Here is a 23,882-nt window from a genome sequence, read left to right as displayed (position 1 = left end):
CAGCTCCCGATCTCATTACAGTCTTGGTTCAAACATGGACAAAAGAGCTGAGGTGAGGTGTTGAGTGTTTGGCTGATGATGGATAAATGAGAGTTTGGCTCAAGATGGATTGGAACTTTATGGGAAAATAAAATGTTAGATAAAGCTTTGTGTGCAGGAATGTCAAGACAGGCTTTTTGGGTCGCAAGCTGTAATCACTTGTTTCTGTACCAGACAAATTGCAGTAACGGCCTTGGGAATGGTTGCGCTGGCTTTAAAGATAATTATAATTGAGGGGGCTGAATTATAATTGAGCTGAAAGCACAGATAGAAATGCGAGGGGGCTGCCCTCAGCAATGAACCAAAAATGTATAAGAACTGCTGTCAGATGTATTGACTTTGGCTTACTGTTGTAACTCTCAGAGATACAGCGGTCTTAGCACCGGCCGAGAAATAAACATATGTCAAAAGTAACTTGGTGTTCGATTGATCATTTCATCCGGACTGACGGGAAACAAAAATTCACAGTGTGAGTGTGGTAGTATGTATTGGGGGTCATGTGGGACTGGAAGCCCTAATGTCATTGGCTGACAGATCCCGGGTCCTGGTTGGCCGTTGACCTCAAGCTCCGCCCTGAAGGCGGAGTATAAGAAGCCGGAGTCTTCCCCCGCAGGCCAGTTTACTATCGAGCTGCGAGGGAACAGACACGCTTAATAAAGCCTCATCGACTTCACTCTATTTGTCTCACGGAGTCTTTGTGCGCTACAATTTATTAAGCGTGCCTAAAAAAAAAGGACTATGGAGCTCAGGATCATTCCGGAATGCCTGAGGATCAGCCCCCACGCAGTGAACGCGGCAGCAGCCTTCAAGCACTGGCAGACTTGCTTCGAGGCCTACCTCAGAACGACTACCGGCCGAGTCTCAGAAGACCAAAAACTGCAGGTCCTGCACTCGAGGGTGAGCACGGAGATTTTCTCCCTCATCGAAGACTCGGACGATTTCCAGACGGCGTTCGCAGCACTGAAAAGTCTCTATGTCCGCCCTGTTAACCAAATCTACGCTCGCTACCAGCTCGCGACGAGACGGCAAGCTCCCGGAGAATCGATGGACGAGTTCTACGCCGCGCTGCTGATTTTGGGACGGGCCTGCAGCTGCCCGTCAGTGAACGCAAACGAACACACGGACATGTTAATGCGCGATGCTTTTGTGGCAGGTATGCAATCCTCCCAAATCCGCCAAAGACTTCTAGAAAAAGAGTCGCTAGGACTCTCAGAGGCACGGGCCCTAGCAGCCTCCCTAGACGTAGCCGCGCGTAATACCCGCGCCTACGGCCCCAACCACGCGGCAACCCATTGGGCCCCGTACGTACCCGTCGCGGCAAACCCCCTACCCCCCCCCCGGACACCCCACAGGCTTGCGCGGTCCAAACGCCGAGTCGCACCGGGGGCGCCCGCTGTTATTTCTGCGGCCAGGCGAAACACCCCCGACAGCGCTGCCCGGCCCGCGCAGCTATCTGCAAAAGCTGCGGGAAAAAGGGCCATTATGCGGTTGTGTGCCGGTCCCGCGAGGTCGCCGCCGTCCCGGGAGCACAGGGAGCCCTGCAAGCAGTTTACGCGCCCCAACCCCCCCAGCACGCCATGTACGACCCGCAGGCGCAGCCGCTCTGGGTCCCGACCACCGCGGTCCCGGGAGAACTGGGAGCCCTGCACGCCGCCTACGCTCCCCAACCCCCCTCCCCGCAGCCCATGTATGACCCGCCGCCGGCGCTACCGCTTTGGGTCCCGGCCAACACTCTCCACGGAGAGGAGGGAGTGTTCCGCGTCCCTAACGCCACCCTAACCCCCACCCCGCGCCCCACGCCTGACCCGCCGGCGCCACCTACTTGGGCCCCGACCACCGCTGTCCCTGGTGAGGGAGCTCCGCGCGGTCCAAGGGCTCGCGGTCCTAGCGCTCACGGTCCTAGCGCTCCCCAGCCCCCCCAGCACACTATGTGCGACCCGCAGACGCCGCCATTTTGGGTCCCGGCCACCACGAGGGGAGGAGGGGCGCCGATGTGCGACCCGCAGACGCCGCCATTTTGGGTCCCGGCCACCACGAGGGGAGGAGGGGCGCCGCCATCTTGGACCGCCCCAGACCTGTACGACGCATGGGGGCGGCCATTTTGTCCACCCCCGCCGCCATCTTGTGACCCCCAGCCATGTGCGATGTATGGGGGCGGCCATTTTGTTCATCCCTGACGCCATCTTGGACGACAACAACGGACCCCACTCCACTACTACAACCACGGCTCGCTTCGATTACGCTCGATCAAGCTCGGCTCCGGATACTCCAGACGACGACAACAACGGTACTAATAAACGGCCACGAGACGCCATGCCTAGTCGACTCCGGGAGCACGGAAAGCTTTATACACCCCGACACGGTAAGACGCTGTTCCTTGACCACCGATCCCAGCGCACAAAAGATTTGCCTAGCTGCAGGATCCCACTCCGTACAGATCCAGGGATTCTGCATAGTTACCCTAACGGTGCAGGGGAGGGAGTTCAAAAACTACAAACTAAACGTCCTTCCCCAACTCTGTGCCCCCACTTTGCTGGGATTAGATTTCCAATGCAATCTACAGAGCCTTACGTTCAAATTCGGCGGCCCCATACCCCCACTCACTATCTGCGGCCTCGCAACCCTCAAGGTGCAACCCCCGTCCTTGTTTGCGAACCTCACCCCGGATTGCAAACCCGTCGCCACTAGGAGCAGACGGTACAGCGCCCAGGACCGGACCTTCATTCGGTCCGAAGTCCAGCGGCTACTAAAGGAGGGCATAATCCAGGCCAGCAATAGTCCCTGGAGAGCGCAGGTGGTAGTAGTGAAGACAGGGGAGAAACAAAGGATGGTCATTGACTATAGCCAGACCATCAACAGGTACACACAACTAGACGCATACCCTCTCCCCCGCATATCCGACATGGTCAATCGGATTGCCCAATATAAAGTCTTCTCCACCGTGGACCTCTAGTCCGCCTACCATCAGCTCCCCATCCGCCCAAGTGACCGCAAGTACACAGCCTTCGAGGCAGACGGGCGATTATATCATTTCCTACGGGTCCCTTTTGGCGTCACAAACGGGGTCTCGGTCTTCCAACGGGAGATGGACCGAATGGTTGATCAACATGGGTTGCGGGCCACGTTCCCGTATCTCGACAATGTAACCATCTGCGGCCACGATCAGCAGGACCACGACGCCAACCTCCAAAAATTCCTCCAGACCGCCAAAGCCTTGAACCTCACGTACAACGAGGACAAGTGCGTTTTTAGCACCGACCAGCTAGCCATTCTGGGCTACGTAGTGCGCAATGGGATAATAGGCCCCGACCCCGAACGTATGCGCTCACTCATGGAATTTCCCCTCCCGCACTGCCCAAAAGCCCTGAAACGCTGCTTGGGGTTCTTTTCGTACTACGCCCAGTGGATCCCCCAGTACGCAGACAAGGCCCGCCCCCTAATACAGACCACGACCTTCCCTCTGTCGACAGAGGCTTGCCAGGCCTTCAGCCGCATCAAAGCGGATATCACAAAGGCCACGATGCGCACCATCGACGAGTCCCTCCCCTTCCAGGTCGAGAGCGACGCCTCCGACATAGCTCTAGCGGCCACCCTTAACCAAGCGGGCAGACCCGTGGCCTTTTTCTCCCGGACCCTCCACGCCTCAGAAATCCGCCACTGTTCAGTAGAAAAGGAAGCCCAAGCCATAGTGGAAGCTGTGCGACATTGGAGACATTACCTGGCCAGCAGGAGAGTCACTCTCCTCACCGACCAACGGTCGGTAGCCTTCATGTTCGATAGTGCACAGCGGGGCAAAATCAAAAACGACAAAATCTTAAGGTGGAGGATCGAGCTCTCCACCTTCAACTATGAGATTTTGTATCGTCCCGGAAAGCTGAACGAGCCGTCCGATGCCCTATCCCGTGGCACATGTGCCAACGCACAAATTAACCGCCTCCAAACCCTCCACGAGGACCTCTGCCACCCGGGGGTCACTCGGTTTTACCACTTCATCAAGTCCCGCAATCTCCCATACTCTTTAGAGGAGGTCCGTACAGTCACAAGGGACTGCCACATCTGCGCGGAATGCAAGCCGCATTTTTTCAGGCCAGGTGGAGCGCACCTGATTAAGGCTTCCCGCCCCTTTGAACGCCTCAGTCTCGATTTCAAAGGGCCCCTCCCCTCCACCGACCGCAACGCATATTTTCTTAATGTAGTGGACGAATACTCCCGCTTCCCTTTTGCCATTCCCTGTTCTGACATGACCGCGGCCACAGTCATTAAAGCCCTGAACAGCATCTTCACACTGTTCGGTTACCCCGCATACGTCCACAGCGACAGGGGGTCCTCTTTCATGAGTGACGAGCTGCGCCAGTTCCTGCTCAGCAAGGGCATAGCCTCAAGCAGGACGACCAGCTACAACGGGCAAGTAGAAAGGGAGAACGGCACGGTCTGGAAGGCCGTCCTACTGGCCCTACGGTCCAGGGACTTCCCAGTTTCACGGTGGCAGGAGGTCCTCCCGGACGCTCTCCACTCCATCCGGTCGTTATTATGTACGAGCACTAATCAAACGCCTCATGAGCGTCTCCTTGTCTTCCCTAGGAGGTCCTCCTCTGGAACGTCGCTGCCGACCTGGCTGGCAGCCCCAGGACCCATCCTGCTCCGAAAGCATGTGCGGGCACATAAGGCGGACTCGTTGGTCGAAAGGGTTCACCTCCTCCACGCGAACCCCCAGTACGCCTACGTGGAGTACCCCGACGGCCGACAGGACACGGTCTCCCTGCGGGATCTGGCGCCCGCCGGCAACACACACACCCCCCCGACACCATCAACCCAACCCCCGCCCTTCCTGCCACCGCCGCACCCCGCGACCGCCCCCTTCCCAGGAGGATCGGTTCCCCTCCCCTCAGCACCGACCAAGAATCAAGCCCGAGCTGAAACCGTACGGCTCCTGGAGGCGATAACACTGGTACAAGCACCACCACCACCGCCGGGGCCGAGGCGATCGACACGGACGACCAGACCGCCCGACCGACCCGTGGCGTCGATGTAAAACAAATATGGACTGTTCACAAGAACATTTTGCTTTTCTTCCTATACCCTCTGTAAATAGTTGCAACAGGACGAAATTGTCCAATACTGTATTGCCATGTGAATGTTTTGTCCTCCCAGGACCAGCCCTGTAAACCCTTACCACCATACGAAGCATCACCCTGCCGGGTTCATTTTTGACAAGGGGTGAATGTGGTAGTATGTATTGGGGGTCATGTGGGACTGGAAGCCCTAATGTCATTGGCTGACAGATCCCGGGTCCTGGTTGGCCGTTGACCTCAAGCTCCGCCCTGAAGGCGGAGTATAAGAAGCCGGAGTCTTCCCCCGCAGGCCAGTTTACTATCGAGCTTCGGGGGAACAGACACGCTTAATAAAGCCTCATCGACTTCACTCTATTCGTCTCACGGAGTCTTTGTGCGCTACAGTGAGCGACTGCCCTTGACATCAAGGCAGCAAATGTCCAAGTATGGCATCAAGGAGCAGAGCTAAACTGGAGTCAATGAGAATCAGGGGGGAAACTCTCCGCTGGTTGGAGTCATACCTAGCACAAAGGAAGTTAGTTCTGATGTTTGAAGGTTAATCTTCTCAGCTCCAGGGCATCACTGCAGGAGTTCCTCCAGGTGGTGTCCGAGGCCAAACCATCTTCAGCTGCTTCATCAATGACTGCCTTACATAATAAGGTCGGAAGTGGGGATGTTTGCGGAAGACTGCGCAATGTTCAGCAGTCCTTGTCCAAGTGCAGCAATAACTGGACAATATCCAGGCTTGGGCTGACAAGTGGCAAGTTACATTCACGCCACACAAGTGCCAGGCAATGACCATCTCCTACAAGAGAGGATCTAACCACTACCCTTTGACATTTAATGGTATTACCATCGCTGAATCCCCCACAATCAACATCCAGGGGGTTACCATTGATCAGAAACTGAACTGGACTAGCCACATTAATGCTGTGGCTACCAGGGCAGGTCAAAGGCTAGGAATCCTACAGTGAGTAACTCGCATGCCCCCCCCCCCCCCCCACCCCCACTAAAGCCTGTCCACCATCTACAAGGAACAAGTCAGGAGTATAATGAAATACTCACCACTTGCCTAGATGAATGCAGCTCCAACAACACTCAAGAAGCTCAACGCCACCCAGGACAAAGCAGCTCGCTTGATTGCTCCCCCTTCCACAAACAATCAAAATCTCCACACCGACGAACAGTGGCAGCCGTCTGTACCACCCAGAAGATGCACTGCAGTAAATAACCAACTTTCCTCAGACAGCACCTTCCAAACCCACGACCATCTCGAAGGACAAGAGCAGCATAAACCTGGGAACCCCACCAGCTAGAGGTTCCCTTCTAAGTCACTCACCACCCTGACTTGGAAATATATCATCGCTTCTTCACTGTCACTGGTGCAACACCTGGAACACCCTCCCTAACAGCACATGGGTACACCTCAAGGACTGCAGCAGTTCAAGGCGGCAACTCACCACCACCTTCTGGAGGGCAGCTAGGGATGGGCAATATATGCTGGCCTAACTAGCGACACCCACATCCTGTGAACGAATAAAAAAAAGAAAATTTCGAAATAGTCCAAAGATGTTCAGGTTAGGTGGGGTTACAGGATTAGGGTAGGGGAGTGGACCTAGGTGGGGTGCTCTTTCAGAGGGTCGGTGCAGGCTCAATGGGCCAAATGGTCTCCTTGTGCACTGTAGGGATTCTATGAAATCGACATGAAAGGCTCAGTCGCAATATCGTTGTCAAAAATACCATAGATATATGTTTGATTTGAAATATTCAGTTCCTAACATGCATGTTATACAATGTAAACCTACCACACTGGTTTCTCGTCTCGTATCTTTAAACAGTACAAATATAAATACACTGCTGGGTATTTGTGCTGTACTCTTACCTTTTCCTTGAACTTTTCCTGAATATTGGTTTCAGACATTGCTGCTTTGATGCTGGCCTGAAATCAAACACAATCCCAATTCAACCTGCAGAGATAACCAATCACAAAGGCCAATCATTTAAGTTCATGCCTTAACTAACCAATCCTTTAAGTCTGAAACTAATATTAGAGCCAATTTAAGATTAGCACAGCTTTGAGACAAATATTATTAATCATAACATTTGTACAGTTGTTACAAAGTGGTTGAGACTGGGTCTGTACTTGTTGGAGTTTAGAAGGATGAGGGGGGATTTCATTGAAACTGATAGGATACTGCGAGGCCTGGATAGAATGGTCGTGGAGGGATGTTTCTCTCGTAGGACAAACTAGAACTTGACGCCACAGCCTCAGACTGAAGGGACGATCCTTTAAAACAGAGATGAGGAGGAATTTCTTCAGCCAGAGGGTGATGAATCTGTGGAACTGTTTGCTGCAGAAGGCTGTGGAGGCCAATTCACTAAGTGTCTTTAAGACAGAGACAGATAGATTCTTGATTAATAAGGGGATTTGGGGTTCTGGGGAAAAGGCAGAAGAATGAGGATGAAAAACATATCAGCCATGATTGAATGGCGGAGCAGACTTGATGGGCTGAGTGGCCTAATTCGGCTCATATATCTTATAGTCTTATGGTCTTCATTCCATACTGTTGCTGTTGTTATCAGGGTTTCATTCAGTAATAATGATTATTTACATTCTGTTAAAAGACAAATACATCATGCACTAAGGAACATTATGGAATACTTAGAAACGAGCAGTACCAATGATCCAGGAAGTTGATTGATTATTCAATCAATACCCATGTATTCAAAGTCTTTTCTACCCAGTCTTTCAGGCAAAAATCCATGTATCATGATCATCTGCTGTTCACGTGTGCTACGTCTATTTACAATGTTACAAAAGTTTCAGGAGATCTGAGGTGAATAAAATGTAGACTTATTTCCAAACAAAAGAAATGGATTTTCAATGGTGTGTCAGTCGGGCTGCGGATAACTAACAAACTTGCTTCCAATTAACTTCCTGTTCATGTACTTGAAGATCTAGCTAATGGGCTGGAGAGGGACATAATGACAATTTCAAAGTGAATGGTCAGGGGCATGTTCGTGCACAGCTGTTGGAAGCACAACACTCTGTATTGTTGCTTCTCAAACTGTGGCACAATGTTTCTCATGTTTGAACGAAGTGAATTAAGAATATTACTGCCTATTTGGACATTTGTTTGGTCTATGAGGCTGATAGCCCTGCACTCCACTCTGCAGGGCAATGGCAAACCCAGAAGCTACTGCCTGCCATTGAGATTCATCCTCCAGGGTCAGTTCCTGTCTCTAGGCAGCATCCTGCATCACTAAATGAGCACCAAACTCACTTCCGGCCCAATTAGGGGCTTGGCACTATCGAAGTAGCATCATGCGAGCAAGGCAGACCACGGTGATAGGTCGGGACCCAGAAATGACTGGTCATCAGATTCCTGACCTGAGATTAAGAATCCATTCCCCAATATTAGCATAAATCACTCTCAGCTCAGGCACAATCATTCCAAATGCAGTGTAAAGAAAGTTCTCCCAACAATTGCAACGGCATAAATATGACATTATAAATTTTCCACGATCTTTCTGGATGAGATTGTCTTAAAGGTCACGGTAATGGGAATGCTACCTACATCAATTCCTTCATGATGATTGCACTTGTACAATCTTACCACCACTAATCTGCTATGAGTAACTTGAATCTTATCTAATATGCATTCCAACGTCCAGGCCTGTAATGCAGTGTAACTGGGCTAACCAGATTTATCATATCTTGCCTGTGCACACTCAGCATGGTCAGCCCATTCCCTGTGGTATTAAATGATCACAGTAAGATCTGCATTAGTTGCGTCCAATGTCACAGAGTACAAGGATCAATGCTGCTATGATCTGCTTTCAAAAGCTGTGATACTGCACTTTAAAGAGTGCGGATCAATAAAGCCTGATGCAAACAATCACTGAAATAATCTCTTATTCAAAACATTCAGTTTTCATTAGAATCATAGAATCATAGAATTTACAGTGCAGGAGGCCATTCGGCCCATCGAGTCTGCACCGGCTCCTGGAAAGAGCACCCTACCCAAGGTCAACACCTCCACCCTATCCCCATAACCCAGCAACCCCACCCAACACTAAGGGCAATTTTGAACACTAAGGGCAATTTAGCATGGCCAATCCACCTAACCCGCACATCTTTGGACTGTGGGAGGAAACCGGAGCACCCGGAGGAAACCCACGCACACACGGGGAGGATGTACAGACTCCGCACAGACAGTGACCCAAGCCGGAATCGAACCTGGGACCCTGGAGCTGTGAAGCAATTGTGCTATCCACATTGCTACCGTGCTGCCCTCTATTATGAGAACCAGAAAGAATTATTGACATCAGATTATGGCCCTAATGTACTTCGGAGCTGTGAGGAATTGTAGTGTGGCTGCTGGGAACTAATTGCACAGATTCAGCAGCCTAGCTCTCACTGAAAGCAGTGGAAAGAGATCTTGCTCCCACAGGGCATACCAGATTACGGTACATGAGAATTTTTGTATTTTTATTCATTCATGGAATGTGGACACCACTGGTAATGTCAACATTTATTGACCATCCTGAGGTAACATTGAGTAGGTGGTAGTGAACACCTTCTTGAACCACTGCAGTCCAGGGGGTGTAGGAACACCACATTGTGTTGTGAGGGAGGGTGTTTCAGGATTTTGACCCAGTGATGATGAAGGAACGGTGATATCGTTCCAAGTCAGATTGTGTGTGACTTGGAAGGGAACTTGTAGCTGCTGGTCTTCCCATGTGTCTGCTGCCCCTGTTTTCCCAGAAAGTTTGAGGGCTTCCAGCTAGCAGTCTGAAGGTCACGTTTCGCAACATTTTCTGTCACGAAGCACGCTGATGTTAATTGCGAGGGTATTTCAACTTGGGGGTTTTGTTTCGTTTTGGTGAGAGGAGACAATTGAACCCCAGTGAGAATAAATAGACCGGTCATTGTGGAACAATTGTTAAAGATTGTTTATTAAAGTAAAGAAAAGACAAACACACACAAACAGGACTGTTCCACTCTAAGACAATTATGGTATATGAATTACTAAACGCACACACAGTTTATGTAGAACGTGTCACTTGTTCCAAAATATGCCTAGATCCATGAACTATTTAAGACTTCCTTGTTTTCCCAAACAACATCCAAAATTAAATAAACTTATAAGTTAAAACCAATTTATAGATTCCACAAATTACAGTGATGATAATCAAGTCTGGGAACCGTTTTGTCAGGGTCCAGTGAAGATATTTAAATTGCCCTTACTACGGTTTTATGCACTGCTTTGGCTTTAAGACTTCAAAACCGTTCGCTGCAAAACTTGGCCTTCGGGTTTGGTGGCTGGAAACTGGTTTATCTGCTTCTGAACCTGCTAGGTGTGAACTGGCCTACCTTGCTTCTGAGGGTCTGGCCAATTACCTAGATACATAGAAGATAGGAGCAGGAGGACGCCTTTTGGCCCTTCGAGCCTGCTCCGCCATTCATCACGATCATGGTTGATCATCCAACTCAACAGCCTATCCTGCTTTCTCCCCATAGCCTTTGATCCCATTCTTCCCAAGTGCTATATCTAGCTGGCTTTTGAATATATTCAAAGTTTTAGCATCAACTGTCATAATATCCACTCATTATATAATGAGATGCAGACAAGCAGTGATTGACACACAGGCTGACCAGTAAGCACACAACACAGTGCAGCCAATCACCAGACAGGACACTACCACTATAAAGCCAGAGGGCACTAGGTTTCCCGCTCTCTCGGGACCCAGCCACTGAGACAGTCAGAGTCCAGGAGCTAGCACAGTGCAAACACCATGCGGTAGCTAGTAAGCCTGGTCAGGCTACTACAAGGTCTCCAGTCAGTTCAATATAGTGTCGACCCACAGCTGAATATGTATATCAGTTCTATCGTTGAATAAAACAGTGTTGGATCTTCTCCAGTGTTAGACGTCTGTTTCTAGCTTCCCTGCATCGAATGCAGTCCACATCGAACCTAGCTGCCTATCACATCATCAACTACTTCCTGTGGCAATGAATTCCACAGGCTCACCACTCTTTGTGTGAAGAAATGTCTCCTTATTTCTGTCTGAAATGGTTTACCCTGAATCCTCAGACTGTGACCCCTGGTTCTGGACACACCCATCATTGGTAACATCTTCCCTGCATCTACCCTGGTCTAGTCCCGTTAAAATGTTCTCAGTCTCTATGAGATCCCCCCCTCATTCTTCTGAACTCCAACGAGAACAATCCCAACCTAGTCAATCTCCCCTCATTTGACAATCTCGTCATCCCTGGAATCAGTCTGGTAAACCTTTGCTGCACTCCCTCGAGAGCAAGAACATCCTTCCTCAGAGAAGGAGATCAAAACTGCACACAATACTCCAGGTGTGTCCTCACCAAGACCCTGTATAATTGCAGCAACACATCCCTGCTTCTGTACTCAACCTCTCGCAATGAAGGCAAACATACCGTTAGCCTTCTTTACTGCCTGCTACACCTGCATGCTTATCTTCAGCGACTGGTGCACAAGGACACCCTGGTCCAACTGCACACTCCCCTCTCCCAATTTACAACCATTCAGGTAGTAATCTGCCTTCCTGTTTTTGCTTCCAAAGTGAATAACCTCACACTTATCCAAATTACACCTTTGTCCCACTTTGATTTTGCCTTCTGTGTATTTGGCTGTCTGCCCCATCAAATTATTTGACCCCAGACATTAGCATATGTATATCGTCACAAACCACATGGATCTTATGAGGTGGCAATGATTAAACTCCCCATGAGCCTCACCGAATACGAACTCCCCCATTAAAGAGGGCAGGGAACCCTAAACCATATATAGTTATCTTCTGTATAAAGTCAGCCAGTTTGGATACTGACAGAAGAGACCCAGTTGGGCTCCTTCATGCTTTGTAAATAATAGTTATCAGAATAAACCTTTATTTCCTTTTAACAACTTGGTGCGGGCTCCTTCGTGGTCTACAAAATATACCTCATTAAGCTTCCCAATTGTCTAAGTAAGCTATTTCCACTCATAAGCTATTCATATCTGATTCTTATCTAAAATGCCTTCTAATCTTGTTACTGGGTGCATTGCATCTCACCCGGCCTTTTGAATCATGGCTACTGCTGTCTCTAGGCAGATTTCTATCTGTTGCTGAGCAGGTCGCACCCCATTATCTTTTGTTAAATTCATTTTTTTGCTGTTGCTAGACAAGCTCATGATACTGTTTTAAAAATAAAAGCAGAGTCCAAAAGGCAGGACCTACATGCAAAACCTATATGAAACATCAACTAGAGTATTGTGTCTAATTCTGTTCAGGGGTAGGGTGCGTCCCAGGATTTTGACCAATGACAGAAAAAGAACAGAGATATATTTCCAAGTCAGTGTGGTGAGTGATTTTGAGGAAAACTTCCTAGTGGTGGTGTTCCCATGTGTCTGCTGCCCCTGTCCTTCTAAATGGTAGCGGTCATGGGTTTGCAAGGTGCTGCCTAAGTTCCTGCAGTGCATCTTCGGTACACCCTGGTGTTACTGTGTGGCGGTGGTGGAGGATGTGAGCATCTGTGGGGATACAAATCAAGTGGGCTGCTTTACCCTAGATGGTGTTGAACGTCAGCCGTATTTCCTTCCTTCCCCCAGTCTGGGTTACAATGACATTCGCATTTGACACAATACATTTTGATGCCTTTGTTGACTATCTTTGCAAATAAATCTCAATAGCATTTGTTAAACTTCCCTTGACAAGAACATAACCAAATTCAAAAAATAGCTTAGTGTTTTGATCTAAAAGTGGAAAGCAATACAGTAAAATGTTTACAAGGCTGATGATTTGTTGATATATGATGCTTTGACCTGGGAGATATTTTCCATCCTTCAATCAGTTCTAATATAGATTGTTTTAGGATCTGCCTGTTTCTCCTGTGCTAATTGCAAGCAATTTTCCAGCCTTTGCTCGTATTTATTCATAACTCCAGGTGTGAATTCACAGAGTTCGAACAATGACACCAGTAGAAGGAGAAGAGAATTGTAAATCCAACTTAAAAGAATGGCAGCACTGAGGAAGTAAATAATTAATCATCTCTGAGTATCAACTCAGGTGGGCAAAGTGGTGTGTAGCCCATGGGCTGCACTGCCAGCTTTCCCAGCCAAATTTTTAAACACTCTGAAAAACCAATTCTGGAGGCGAGTCCCACAATGTCATGCTGGCAGGGTGGGCTCTGAAACCGCGGCTCCTGAAGCGCTCCCCAACGTTAAAAGAATAAATATAAAACAAGGAAACACATAAGGATACAGAAACCCACACGTCACCCCCCATTATGCCCAGGAAACCTCACGTTTCCAAGGGACATCCCCCACCCAGGAAAACCCCCCACAGACATGGAAAACCCCCCAGGAAACCCCCACCCCGCCCCCCACCCCCAGGGACATGGAATCCCCACGGAGGGAAACTCCCCACCCCCATGGACATGGAACTCCCCCATGGAACACCACCCACCTCCACTGGACACGGAACATCACCCCACAGACATGCCCCCCCCCCAACCCTAACCTCACCAAAGGAAGCCCCCCGGCATTGCCTACTGAAATTGGGGATAGTGCCATGGGAAGTGCCAATGTACTGCCCGGGCATGAACCTCTGTCCCGAGGGGCAGTACTTATCTGTGCGTCCCAGGCAGGTTATGTTTGCCAGTTCCCAGCTTTTAAAAATCTGTCAGGAACCCTCACGGCATGATGTCACGCTACCAGCGGGGTACTTTCCAGCATGGGGAAATTTTCCAGCAGGGTGGCCGGCTAATCATATTTAAATGTATTATAATACAGTTTCTTTCGTTGTATGGAGGGAACCCCATTATGGAACGGGTGGGGACAATCGAGTGGAGAAATCCTGCTGGTGTAAATGCCATTTTGGGACCCCCCCTTGATTTTCCACCCCATCTGCCATTCACGTTTGCTTAAAATTGTCTGGGAAATCTGCCCACTGGCAGCAGCTGTGTGTTTACAATGGAGACTGTGCACCTGTAAGTTTCCAAACTCACATTAAAACATAGAATGTAGAGTTGTAAACAATTTTGCTTTATCTATCCATTTAGTTCCAAGATAAAAAAGAGTTGGGCTCTCAAGACAGCAAATTTCGACCTAGATACAAGGCTCATATGATTCAATCTCATGGGGAAGGATGTAGAGGAAGTCATTGTAAGATCAGGTTACAGGCTTTCCTAGAATATCACAGGCAGTGGTTTTGAGTCTGCATAGATCCAGGACAGAGAGAGGACTGTGGTGTATTGGATTTCGGCGGGAGCGATGCGCAAGGCATTTCTGGGAGGTAGGTTTTTCCTTTAAAAAACACTTACCTTCACAGGAGCAGCACTTGGATTTCGGCGGGAGCGGTGCGCAAGGCATTTCTAGGAGGTAAGTTTTTCCTTTAAAAAACACTTACCTTCACAGGAGCAGGCCGTTGGATGTCGGCGGGAGCGGTGCGCAAGGCATTTCTGGGGGGTAGGTTTTTCCTTTAAAAAACACTTACCTTCACAGGAACAGGCCGTTGGATGTCGGCGGGAGCGGTGCGCAAGGTATTTCTGGGAGGTAAGTGTTTCCTTTAAAAGACACTTACCTTCACAGGAGCAGGCCGTTGGATGTCGGCGGGAGCGGTGCGCAAGGCATTTATGTGAGGTAAGTTTTTCCTTTAAAAATAACTTACCTTCACAGGAGCAGGCCGTTGGATTTCGGCGGGAGCGATCCGCAAGGCATTTCTGGGAGGTAAGTTTTTCCTTTAAAAGACACTTACCTTCACAGGAGCAGCACTTGGATTACGGCGGGAGCGGTGCGCAAGGCATTTCTAGGAGGTACGTTTTTCCTTTAAAAAACACTTACCTTCACAGGAGCAGGCCGTTGGATGTCGGCGGGAGCGGTGCGCAAGGCATTTCTGGGAGGTAAGTTTTTCCTTTAAAAAACACTTACCTTCACAGGAGCAGGCCGTTGGATTTCGGCGGGAGCGGTGCGCAAGGCATTTATGGGAGGTACGTTTTTCCTTTAAAAAACACTTACCTTCACAGGAGCAGGCCGTTGGATTTCGGCGGGAGCGGTGCGCAAGGCATTTCTGGGAGGTAAGTTTTTCCTTTAAAAGACACTTACCTTCACAGGAGCAGCACTTGGATTTCGGCGGGAGCGGTGCGCAAGGCATTTCTGGGAGGTAAGTTTTTCCTTTAAAAAACACTTACCTTCACAGGAGCAGGCCGTTGGCTTTCGGCGGGAGCGGTGCGCAAGGCATTTCTGGGAGGTAAGTTTTTCCTTCAAAAGACACTTACCTTCACAGGAGCAGCATTTGGATTTCGGCGGGAGCAGTGCGCAAGGCATTTCTGGGAGGTAAGTTTTTCCTTTGAAAACACTTACCTTCACAGGAGCAGGCCGTTGGATTTTGGTGAGAGCGGTGCGCAAGGCATTTCTGTGAGGTAAGTTTTTCCTTTAAAAAAAACACTTCTTTTCTGTTTTATTTTTTTTTGACCCGCGGACTTCTGGGAAGGCCCCCCCCCGCCCCCAACCAATAAATTCTGGTGGCGAGGAATCCCGAGACACTACACGTGTAGTGTCTCCCACCCACCCTCCTCCTCTAACCTAATAATAAGATCCATTGGTGTGAGGTAAGTGCCATATTATATTATTATTATTAGCATTATTATATTATATTATTAGCATTGCGCAGGTCAAGGAGACACAGCCGGAGTGAGAGAGATACAGACAGTGAGAATTTGGTAGTTTGGTGCAGTGAGGTAACCAGGAAAGGTAAGTGGTTAATCTAATTGTGCTGTTTTTCAGTTAAAAGTTCAGGGTAGTGTCTGATTGGCTGAAGCTGCCCCCACCATAAACTTAAATTAAACTAATTAATTAATTAGTGATGGCTGGTCAGGTGATGTGCTTGAGCTGCTTGATGTGGGAGCTAGCAGTTCCCATTGCGAGCTGCAGCGACCACATCTGCAGTAAGTGTTGGCTGCTCGAGGAACTCCGGCTCAGAGTTGATGAGCTGGAGTCTGAGCTTCAAACACTGAGGCACATCCGGGAGGCGGAGACTTACCTGGACACTGTGTTTCAGGAGGCAGTCACACCTGTCAGAGTAAGTAGTTTAAATCCTGCCAGTGGCCAGAGACAGCAGGGTGTGACTGCAAGTCAGGCAGGTAAAGGGAACCAGCAGTCAGGAACTCAGGAGCCTCAGCTCTTGACTCTGTCCAACAGATATGAGGCACTTGCTCCCTGTGTGGATGGCGAACAGGGTTGCAGGAAGGGTGAGTCAGCTGACCAAGGCACCATGGTTCAGCAGGCCATTCAAGGGGAGGGAGTAAATAGGCAAGTTGTAGTTGTAGGGGATTCTGTTATCAGGGGGATAGATAGTATCCTTTGTGAGCAGGATAAAGAGTCCCGCATGGTATGTTGCCTGCCCGGTGCTAGGGTGCGGGACATCTCTGACCGGCTTGAAAGGATACTGGAGAGGGAGGGGGAGGATCCAGTTGTTGTGGTCCATGTCGGTACCAACAACATAGGCAAGTCTAGGAAAGAGGACCTGTTTAGAGATTATAAAGAGCTAGGATTCAAATTAAAAAACAGGTCCTCAAGGATCATAATCTCCGGATTACTGCCCGAGCCACGTGCAAATTGGCATAGGGAGGCAAGAATAAGGGAAGTTAACACGTGGCTGAAAGAGTGGTGTGGGAATGAGGGGTTGCTTTTCATGGGACACTGGCATCAGTTTTGGGACAGGGGGGACCTATACCGTTGGGATGGTCTCCACCTGAACCGAGCTGGGACCAGTGTTCTGGCGAAAAGAGTAAATAGGGTGGTCAATAGGAATTTAAACTAAAGATTGGGGGGGAAGGGAAAGTCAGGGAACCAAGAGGTGAAGTAATCAGCGGGGAGCGTAGCTGCTTAGGAAAACAAAAAAAACACGAACAGACAAAACTCAAGAGTGGTTACGATTGTCCCCATCCCACAAAATATGACACAGTGTATGGAAAGGCTCAGTAAACCAAGGTCCACCACACTAAGAAAACAAAAAGGGACGGTCAATAGAGAATGAAAGGTGCTATATTTAAATGCGCGCAGTGTACGGAACAAGGTAGATGAGCTTGTGGCCCAGATTGTGACTGGCAGGTATGATGTGGTAGGCATCACAGAGACATGGTTGCAGGGGGTTCAGGACTGGCATTTAAACATCCAGGGATTCACAACCTATCGAAAAGACAGAGAGGTGGGCAGAGGGGGCGGGGTTGCCTTGTTAATTAGGAATGAAATTAAATCAATAGCACTAAACGACATAGGGTCAGATGATGTGGAGTCTGTGTGGGTAGAGTTGAGGAACCACAAAGGCAAAAAAACCATAATGGGAGTTATGTACAGGCCTCCTAACAGTGGTCAGGACCGGGGGCACAAAATGCACCACAAAATAGAAAGTGCATGTCAGAAAGGCAAGGTCACAGTGATCATGGGGGACTTCAATATGCAGGTGGACTGGGTAAATAATGCTGCCAGTGGACCCAAGGAAAGGGAATTCATTGAATGTTTACAGGAGGGCTTTTTGGAACAGCTTGTGATGGAGCCCACGAGGGAACAGGCCATTCTGGACTTAGTGTTATGTAATGAGCCAGACTTGATTAAAGATCTTAAAGTAAGGGAGCACTTAGGAGGCAGTGATCATAATATGGTAGAATTCAATCTCCAATTTGAAAGAAAGAAGGTAGAATCAGATGTAAAGGTGTTACAGTTAAATAAAGGTAACTACAGGGGCATGAGGGAGGAACTGACGAAAATCAACTGGGAGCAGAGCCTAGTGGGAAAGACAGTAGAACAGCAATGGCAGGCATTTCTGGGAGTAATTGAGGACACAGTACAGAGGTTCATCCCAAAGAAAAGAAAGGCTATCAGAGGGGGGATTAGGCAGCCATGGCTGACAAAGAGTAGTGGGAAGTCAGAAGATTGGGAAGGCTACAAAAACAAACAGAGGATAACAAAGAGAGAGATAAGGAAAGAGAGGATCAAATTTGAAGGTAGGCTAGCCAGTAACATTAGGAATGATAGTAAAAGTTTCTTTAAATACATTAAAAACAAACGGGAGGCAAAAGTTGACATTGGGCCGCTCCAAAATGACGCTGGTAATTTTGTGATGGGAGACAAGGAAATAGCTGAGGAACTGAATAAGTACTTTGCGTCAGTCTTCACAGTAGAAGACATGAGTAATATCCCAACAATTTCGGAGAGTCAGGGGGCAGAGTTGAATATGGTAGCCATCACAAATGAGAAAGTGCTAGAGAAACTAAGAGGTCTAAAAAATGATAAATCTCCGGGCCCAGATGGGCTACATCCTAGAGTTCTAAAGGAGATAGCTGAAGAAATATTGGAGGCGTTAGTTATGATCTTTCAAACGTCACTGGAGTCAGGGAAAGTCCCAGAGGATTGGAAAATCGCTGTTGTAACCCCCCTGTTCCAGAAAGGAGCAAGGAAAAAGATGGAAAATTATAGGCCAATTAGCCTAACCTCGGTTGTTGGCAAGATTCTAGAATCCATTGTTAAGGATGAGATTTCTAAATTCTTGGAAGTGCAGGGTCGGATTAGGACAAGTCAGCATGGATTTAGTAAGGGGAGGTCATGCCTGACAAACCTGTTAGAGTTCTTTGAAGAGATAACAAATAGGTTAGACCAAGGAGAGCCAATGGATGTTATCTATCTTGACTTCCAAAAGGCCTTTGATAAGGTGCCTCACGGGAGACTGCTGAGTAAAATAAGGGCCCATGGTATTCGAGGCAAGGTACTAACATGGATTGACGATTGGCTGTCAGACAGAAGGCAGAGAGTTGGGATAAAAGGTTCTTTGTCGGAATGGCAACCGGTGACGAGTGGTGTCCCGCAGGGTTCAGTGTTGGGGCCACAGCTGTTCTCTTTATATATTAACGATCTAGATGACGGGACTGAGGGCATTCTGGCTAGGTTTGCTGATGATACAAAGATAGGTGGAGGGGCAGGTAGTATGGAGGAGGTGGGGAGGCTGCAGAAAGATTTAGACAGTTTAGGAGAGTGGTCCAAGAAATGGCTGATGAAATTCAACGTGGGCAAGTGCGAGGTCTTGCACTTTGGAAAAAAGAATAGAGGCATGGACTATTTTCTAAACGGTGACAAAATTCATAATGCTGAAGTGCAAAGGGACTTGGGAGTCCTAGTCCAGGATTCTCTAAAGGTAAACTTGCAGGTTGAGTCCGTAATTAAGAAAGCAAATGCAATGTTGTCACTCATCTCAAGAGGCTTGGAATATAAAAGCAGGGATGTACTTCTGAAGCTTTATAAAGCATTAGTTAGGCCCCATTTAGAATACTGTGCGCAATTTTGGGCCCCACACCTCAGGAAGGACATACTGGCACTGGAGCGGGTCCAGTGGAGATTCACACGGATGATCCCAGGAATGGTAGGTCTAACATATGATGAACGTCTGAGGATCCTGGGATTCTTTTCATTGGAGTTTAGGAGGTTGAGGGGAAATCTAATAGAAACTTACAAGATAATGAATGGCTTAGATAGGGTGGATGTAGGGAAGTTGTTTCCATTAGCAGGAGAGACTAGGACCCGGGGGGCACAGCCTTAGAATAAAAGGGAGTCACTTTAGAACAGAGATGAGGAGAAATTTCTTCAGCCAGAGAGTGATGGGTCTGTGGAATTCATTGCCACAGAGGGCGGTGGAGGCCGGGACGTTGAGTGTCTTTAAGACAGAAGTTGATAAATTCTTGATTTCTCGAGGAATTAAGGGCTATGGAGAGAGAGCGGGTAAATGGAGTTGAAATCAGCCATGATTGAATGGTGGAGTGGACTCGATGGGCCGAATGGCCTTACTTCCGCTCCTATGTCTTATGGTCTTAGGTTCCCGTTTGGTTAGGAAGAAGAAGGGTGGTATTTCCCAACAATAATAAAATAGGGTTTAGTAAGTAATACTATTTTTGACGTTTGTTACAGTGAAAGTTTCACAATGTGAAATCTTGATGTTTCCTTATTTTAGCTGTGAACTGGAAGTTCAAATTTCTTTTTAAAAGTTATTGATCTCTACTGGATCGTAACAAAGTCTTGCTGCATTGGGCCATTGACTGTTTCTTTATCTTAGCAATTATATATGGAATTGTGCATTTCCACTCCTGACTTTATGTTGGAGGGTAGGCTCTGAACACGGTCCTGAGGAACTCTTTTTTTTAACAAACAATTTTATTGAGGTATTAAGTGACATTGTACAGTACAAAAAAAAAGAAGTCAAGAAACAAATTAAACATAGTGCAAACCACGGCTCTGTTCACGCAAGGACCTGCCTCAATATCCCCCTACTCTACTCTACTTTACCGGGGGCTTTGAGTCCCTCCATGCTAACAGTATTCGTCGCTGGGCTACCAGGGAAGCAAAGGCCAGAACGTCGGTCTCTCTCTCTTCCTGGACTCCCGGGTCCTCCGAAACCCCAAAGATTGCCACCTCAGGGCTCATTACCACCCCAGTTTTCAATACCCGGGACATGACATCTGCAAATCCCTGCCAATACCCCCTGAGTTTAGGGCACGACCAGAACATGTGTACATGGTTAGCCGGTCCTCCGGCGCATCTAGCACACTTGTCCTCCAGCCCAAAGAATTTGCTCATCAGGGCCACCATCATGTGGGCCCAGTGCACGACCTTTCACAGGATCAGGCTGAGCCTGGCGCATGTTGCGGTCGTGTTTACCCTGGGTCCTGAGGATCTCTTGCAGCAATATCATAGATTATCATAGATTATCATAGAATTGACAGTGCAGAAGGAGGCCATTCGGCCCATCGAGTCTGCACCGGCTCTTGGAAAGAGCACCCTACCCAAGGTCATATGACGTGCGGCGTACTCCTAGAGTGCGCCGTTTGGGAGGGGGCGGAGCATCGCAAAAGTGGCGCAGCCCCTGATTTTGGCGGCAACATGGATTCTCCGGCTGATCGCCGAACGCGATTTCAGTGTCAGTGACCAAGAATCCCGCCCATGGTCTCCACAAGAGGGACATACAAGATCCAGGCTGACAAGAAAAAGCGTTGCATCTTGTGGTAGTCCGTGTAGAGGTATTACGGTCCCTGGTAATGCTGGAACACCATTGGTAGATATTGTATGTTTCCTATTGGTCAAGCCGCACGTCATATGGACGGCCTCAGGAGGTTACCTGAGGCCCTCCCCCCGATGCTCCGCCCCTGACGGGCCGTGTTCCCGATGGCATGGGTCTCTCATGCTATTTTTGTTGGGAACTCGCCGTGGTAGCTGCGGACTGAGTCCAGCGCTGTCACAGTCGGGGGAGAGCGATCCACCAGCAGGGGGGTCTTTGGCAAGGGCTGGGTCCACTGGTGGGGGGTGGTCCGGGGGTGGCGAGCCTGGCCAAAGGGTGGCACTATTTGGCAGGCTGCGTCGCGTGGCCGGCGCCATGTTCCACCATTGGAACACTGCGGACCATGCACATCTCCGGTCATATCAGCAGCTAGGGCCGGGTGCTCTACGCTGTGTGCCTGTTAGCCCCCCACCAGACGGGGGATCGGTGGCTATTGTGCGCCATTTTTTGGGTTGTAAAAGGCCACCGTTCTCACGCCGGCGTTAGCACGTAGTCTCAGAATCGGAGAAGCCAGCTCCATAAATTGGTTTCAATTTGAATTTGTATTAGTTTTGGAGCAAGCAATGAGATAGATTAAGGGTTTGCCCTGTTCACTCTGTGCCGTTTGTTTGTAACTTTAAGGATGGGATAAAACATTTTTTATAAAATCTGAAGAAAGAAACAAAAATATCCAGCACAAAAGAAAATGTACTTGTTGAAATGCAATCATTTAGGCTCACAGGGCAGCACGGTAGCATAATGGTTAGCACAATTGCTTCACAGCTCCAGGGTTCCAGGTTCGATTCAGGCTTGGGTCACTGTCTGTGCGGAGTCTGCACATCCTCCCAGTGTGTGCGTGGGTTTCCTCCGGGTGCTCCGGTTTCCCCCCACAGTCCAAAGATGTGCAGGTTAGGTGGATTGGCCATGATAAATTGCCCTTCGTGTCCAAAATTGCCCTTAGTGTTGTGTGGGGTTACTGGGTTATGGGGAGAGGGTGGAGGTGTTGTCCTTGGGTAGGGTGCTCTTTCCAAGAGCCGGTGCAGACTCGATGGGCCGAATGGCCTCCTTCTGCACTGTAAATTCTATGATAATCTATGATAATCTTACGTTCCCGACCGCGCGGCAGCCCCCTGGGCAGCGTGGAACCCCTGCGCAGCCGACCCGGAGACATCCCCCATCCCCCACAAGCTTATGCTGCAAGGCGGCCTGGCAACCTTGGGGGGCCCCGCTGCTACTTTTGCGGGCAGGCCAAGCACCCACGGCAGCACTGCCCGGCCCGCGCATCCACCTGCAAGGGATGCGGTAAAAAGGGCCACTTCGTGGTGGTATGCCAGGCCACCATTGGAACACCATTGGTAGATATTGTATGTTTCCTATTGGTCAAGCTGTATGGTAGCTCCGCCCTGCAAGGAGGGGTATAAGAGCCCATGCCGTCCCAGCAGCCCTCATTCTGTACCTGAGCTGCTGGGGGAAACATCTAGCTTATTAAAGCCTTCAGTTGGACTACAACCTCACTTTAGTGGTCATTGATCGTGTATCACATCTCATCTTGGGCTTGATCTGACACTTGATCTTTGCCAAAAGAACAAGAAGCGATACTTTTATGCTAGGTATGGCTCCTGGAAGTGAACAGGTTTGCCCCGGTTCCCATTGACTTTAATTTTGCTCAGGCACTTTGAAGCCACATTACAGTCAAGTGCTGGTTTGATGGCAAGGACTGTCACATCCATCTCACCTCTGGGTTTCAGCTGCTTTGGCAGGGTTGGACCAAGGCTATAATGAGGTCACTTGGTTCTAGTGGAACCCAAACTAAATGTCAGCAAGCAGGTTTGGTGAGTAAGTACTGCCATGTTGCAATGTCAATGACTCCTTCCATCTCTTTGCTGATCATTGAGAGTTGACTGCTGGAGCTGTAATGGGCAATTGGATTGGATTCCATATGCTTTGTTGTGGACAGGACTTATCTGGGCCATTTTCCACCTTGTTGCATTGATCCCAGTATCTGTAGTTGGACAGCTTCTCTTGAGGCATGGTTAGTTATGGAACACAGGTCTTCATCATCAAGAATTTTCAAGGAAGTTGAAGGGAGTTGAAGAAACTCAAGGGAGTTGAAGAAACTCAGAGACCAAGGGCGGTTGTGGAGCTATGGGAGATTATAGAGACAGGGACAGACAAGACCATGGAGTGATTTGGAAACAAGGATGAGACCGTTAAAATTCAAGATATTGCCAGACCAGGAGTCAATGTAGGTCCAATAGCACAGGGATCAGGGGTGAAAGGGTCATGGTATAGTTAGGATATAGGAACAAGCATTTTAATTGAGCTCAAGATTACGGAAGATGGAAAATGAGCCAGATAAAATGGTCAGAAGAGCATTAGTGTATTCAAGTCTCGAGGTGAAAAGAAAGTATGGATGAGAGTTTCAGCAGAAGATGAGCTGAGGTGAGATGGATTCAGGCAATGTTACAGAGGTGGAAGCAGGTGATCTTGGTGTGGGAGAGGATCTGTGTTTGGCTGGTTATCGCAAGGCCAAAGACAACACCAATGTTAATGTGAATGGTCTGCTTCAGCCTCAACACAGTTGCCAGAGAGAGGGATTAAATTGATGTCTAGTGAACGGAATGTTATCGCAGAAACTGGAGACAATGGCTTGGGCATTGCAATATTTAGTTTGAAGAAATTTATATTCATTCAGGACTA

At 48.8% G+C, this 23,882-nt stretch overlaps 1 protein-coding gene across 5 annotated transcripts in view; it reads right to left on the bottom strand.

Annotated features, from left to right (window-relative positions):
* The window catches only part of LOC140393096 (SPATS2-like protein), a 266,110-nt gene that overhangs the window by 175,873 nt on the left and 66,355 nt on the right, over positions 1 to 23,882 (bottom strand). For 2 of the 5 annotated variants that reach the window (XM_072479135.1, XM_072479153.1), the window contains exon 2: positions 6,973 to 7,057. The exons of 1 other annotated variant lie outside the window; for it this stretch is intronic. In XM_072479135.1, the coding sequence (XP_072335236.1) occupies positions 6,973 to 7,011 (39 nt within the window). In that variant the 5' untranslated portion in view covers positions 7,012 to 7,057. The remainder of the gene's footprint in view (positions 1 to 6,972; positions 7,058 to 23,882) is intronic. 2 more of the 5 variants (XM_072479143.1, XM_072479161.1) reach the window with 1 other exon arrangement.

This window comes from Scyliorhinus torazame, chromosome 2 (genome assembly GCF_047496885.1).
Source record: "Scyliorhinus torazame isolate Kashiwa2021f chromosome 2, sScyTor2.1, whole genome shotgun sequence".
In the NCBI taxonomy this organism is placed as follows: domain Eukaryota; kingdom Metazoa; phylum Chordata; class Chondrichthyes; order Carcharhiniformes; family Scyliorhinidae; genus Scyliorhinus; species Scyliorhinus torazame.
The sequence above is the reverse complement of the archived record's forward strand: the minus strand, read 5'-3'. Positions and strand labels throughout refer to the sequence as shown.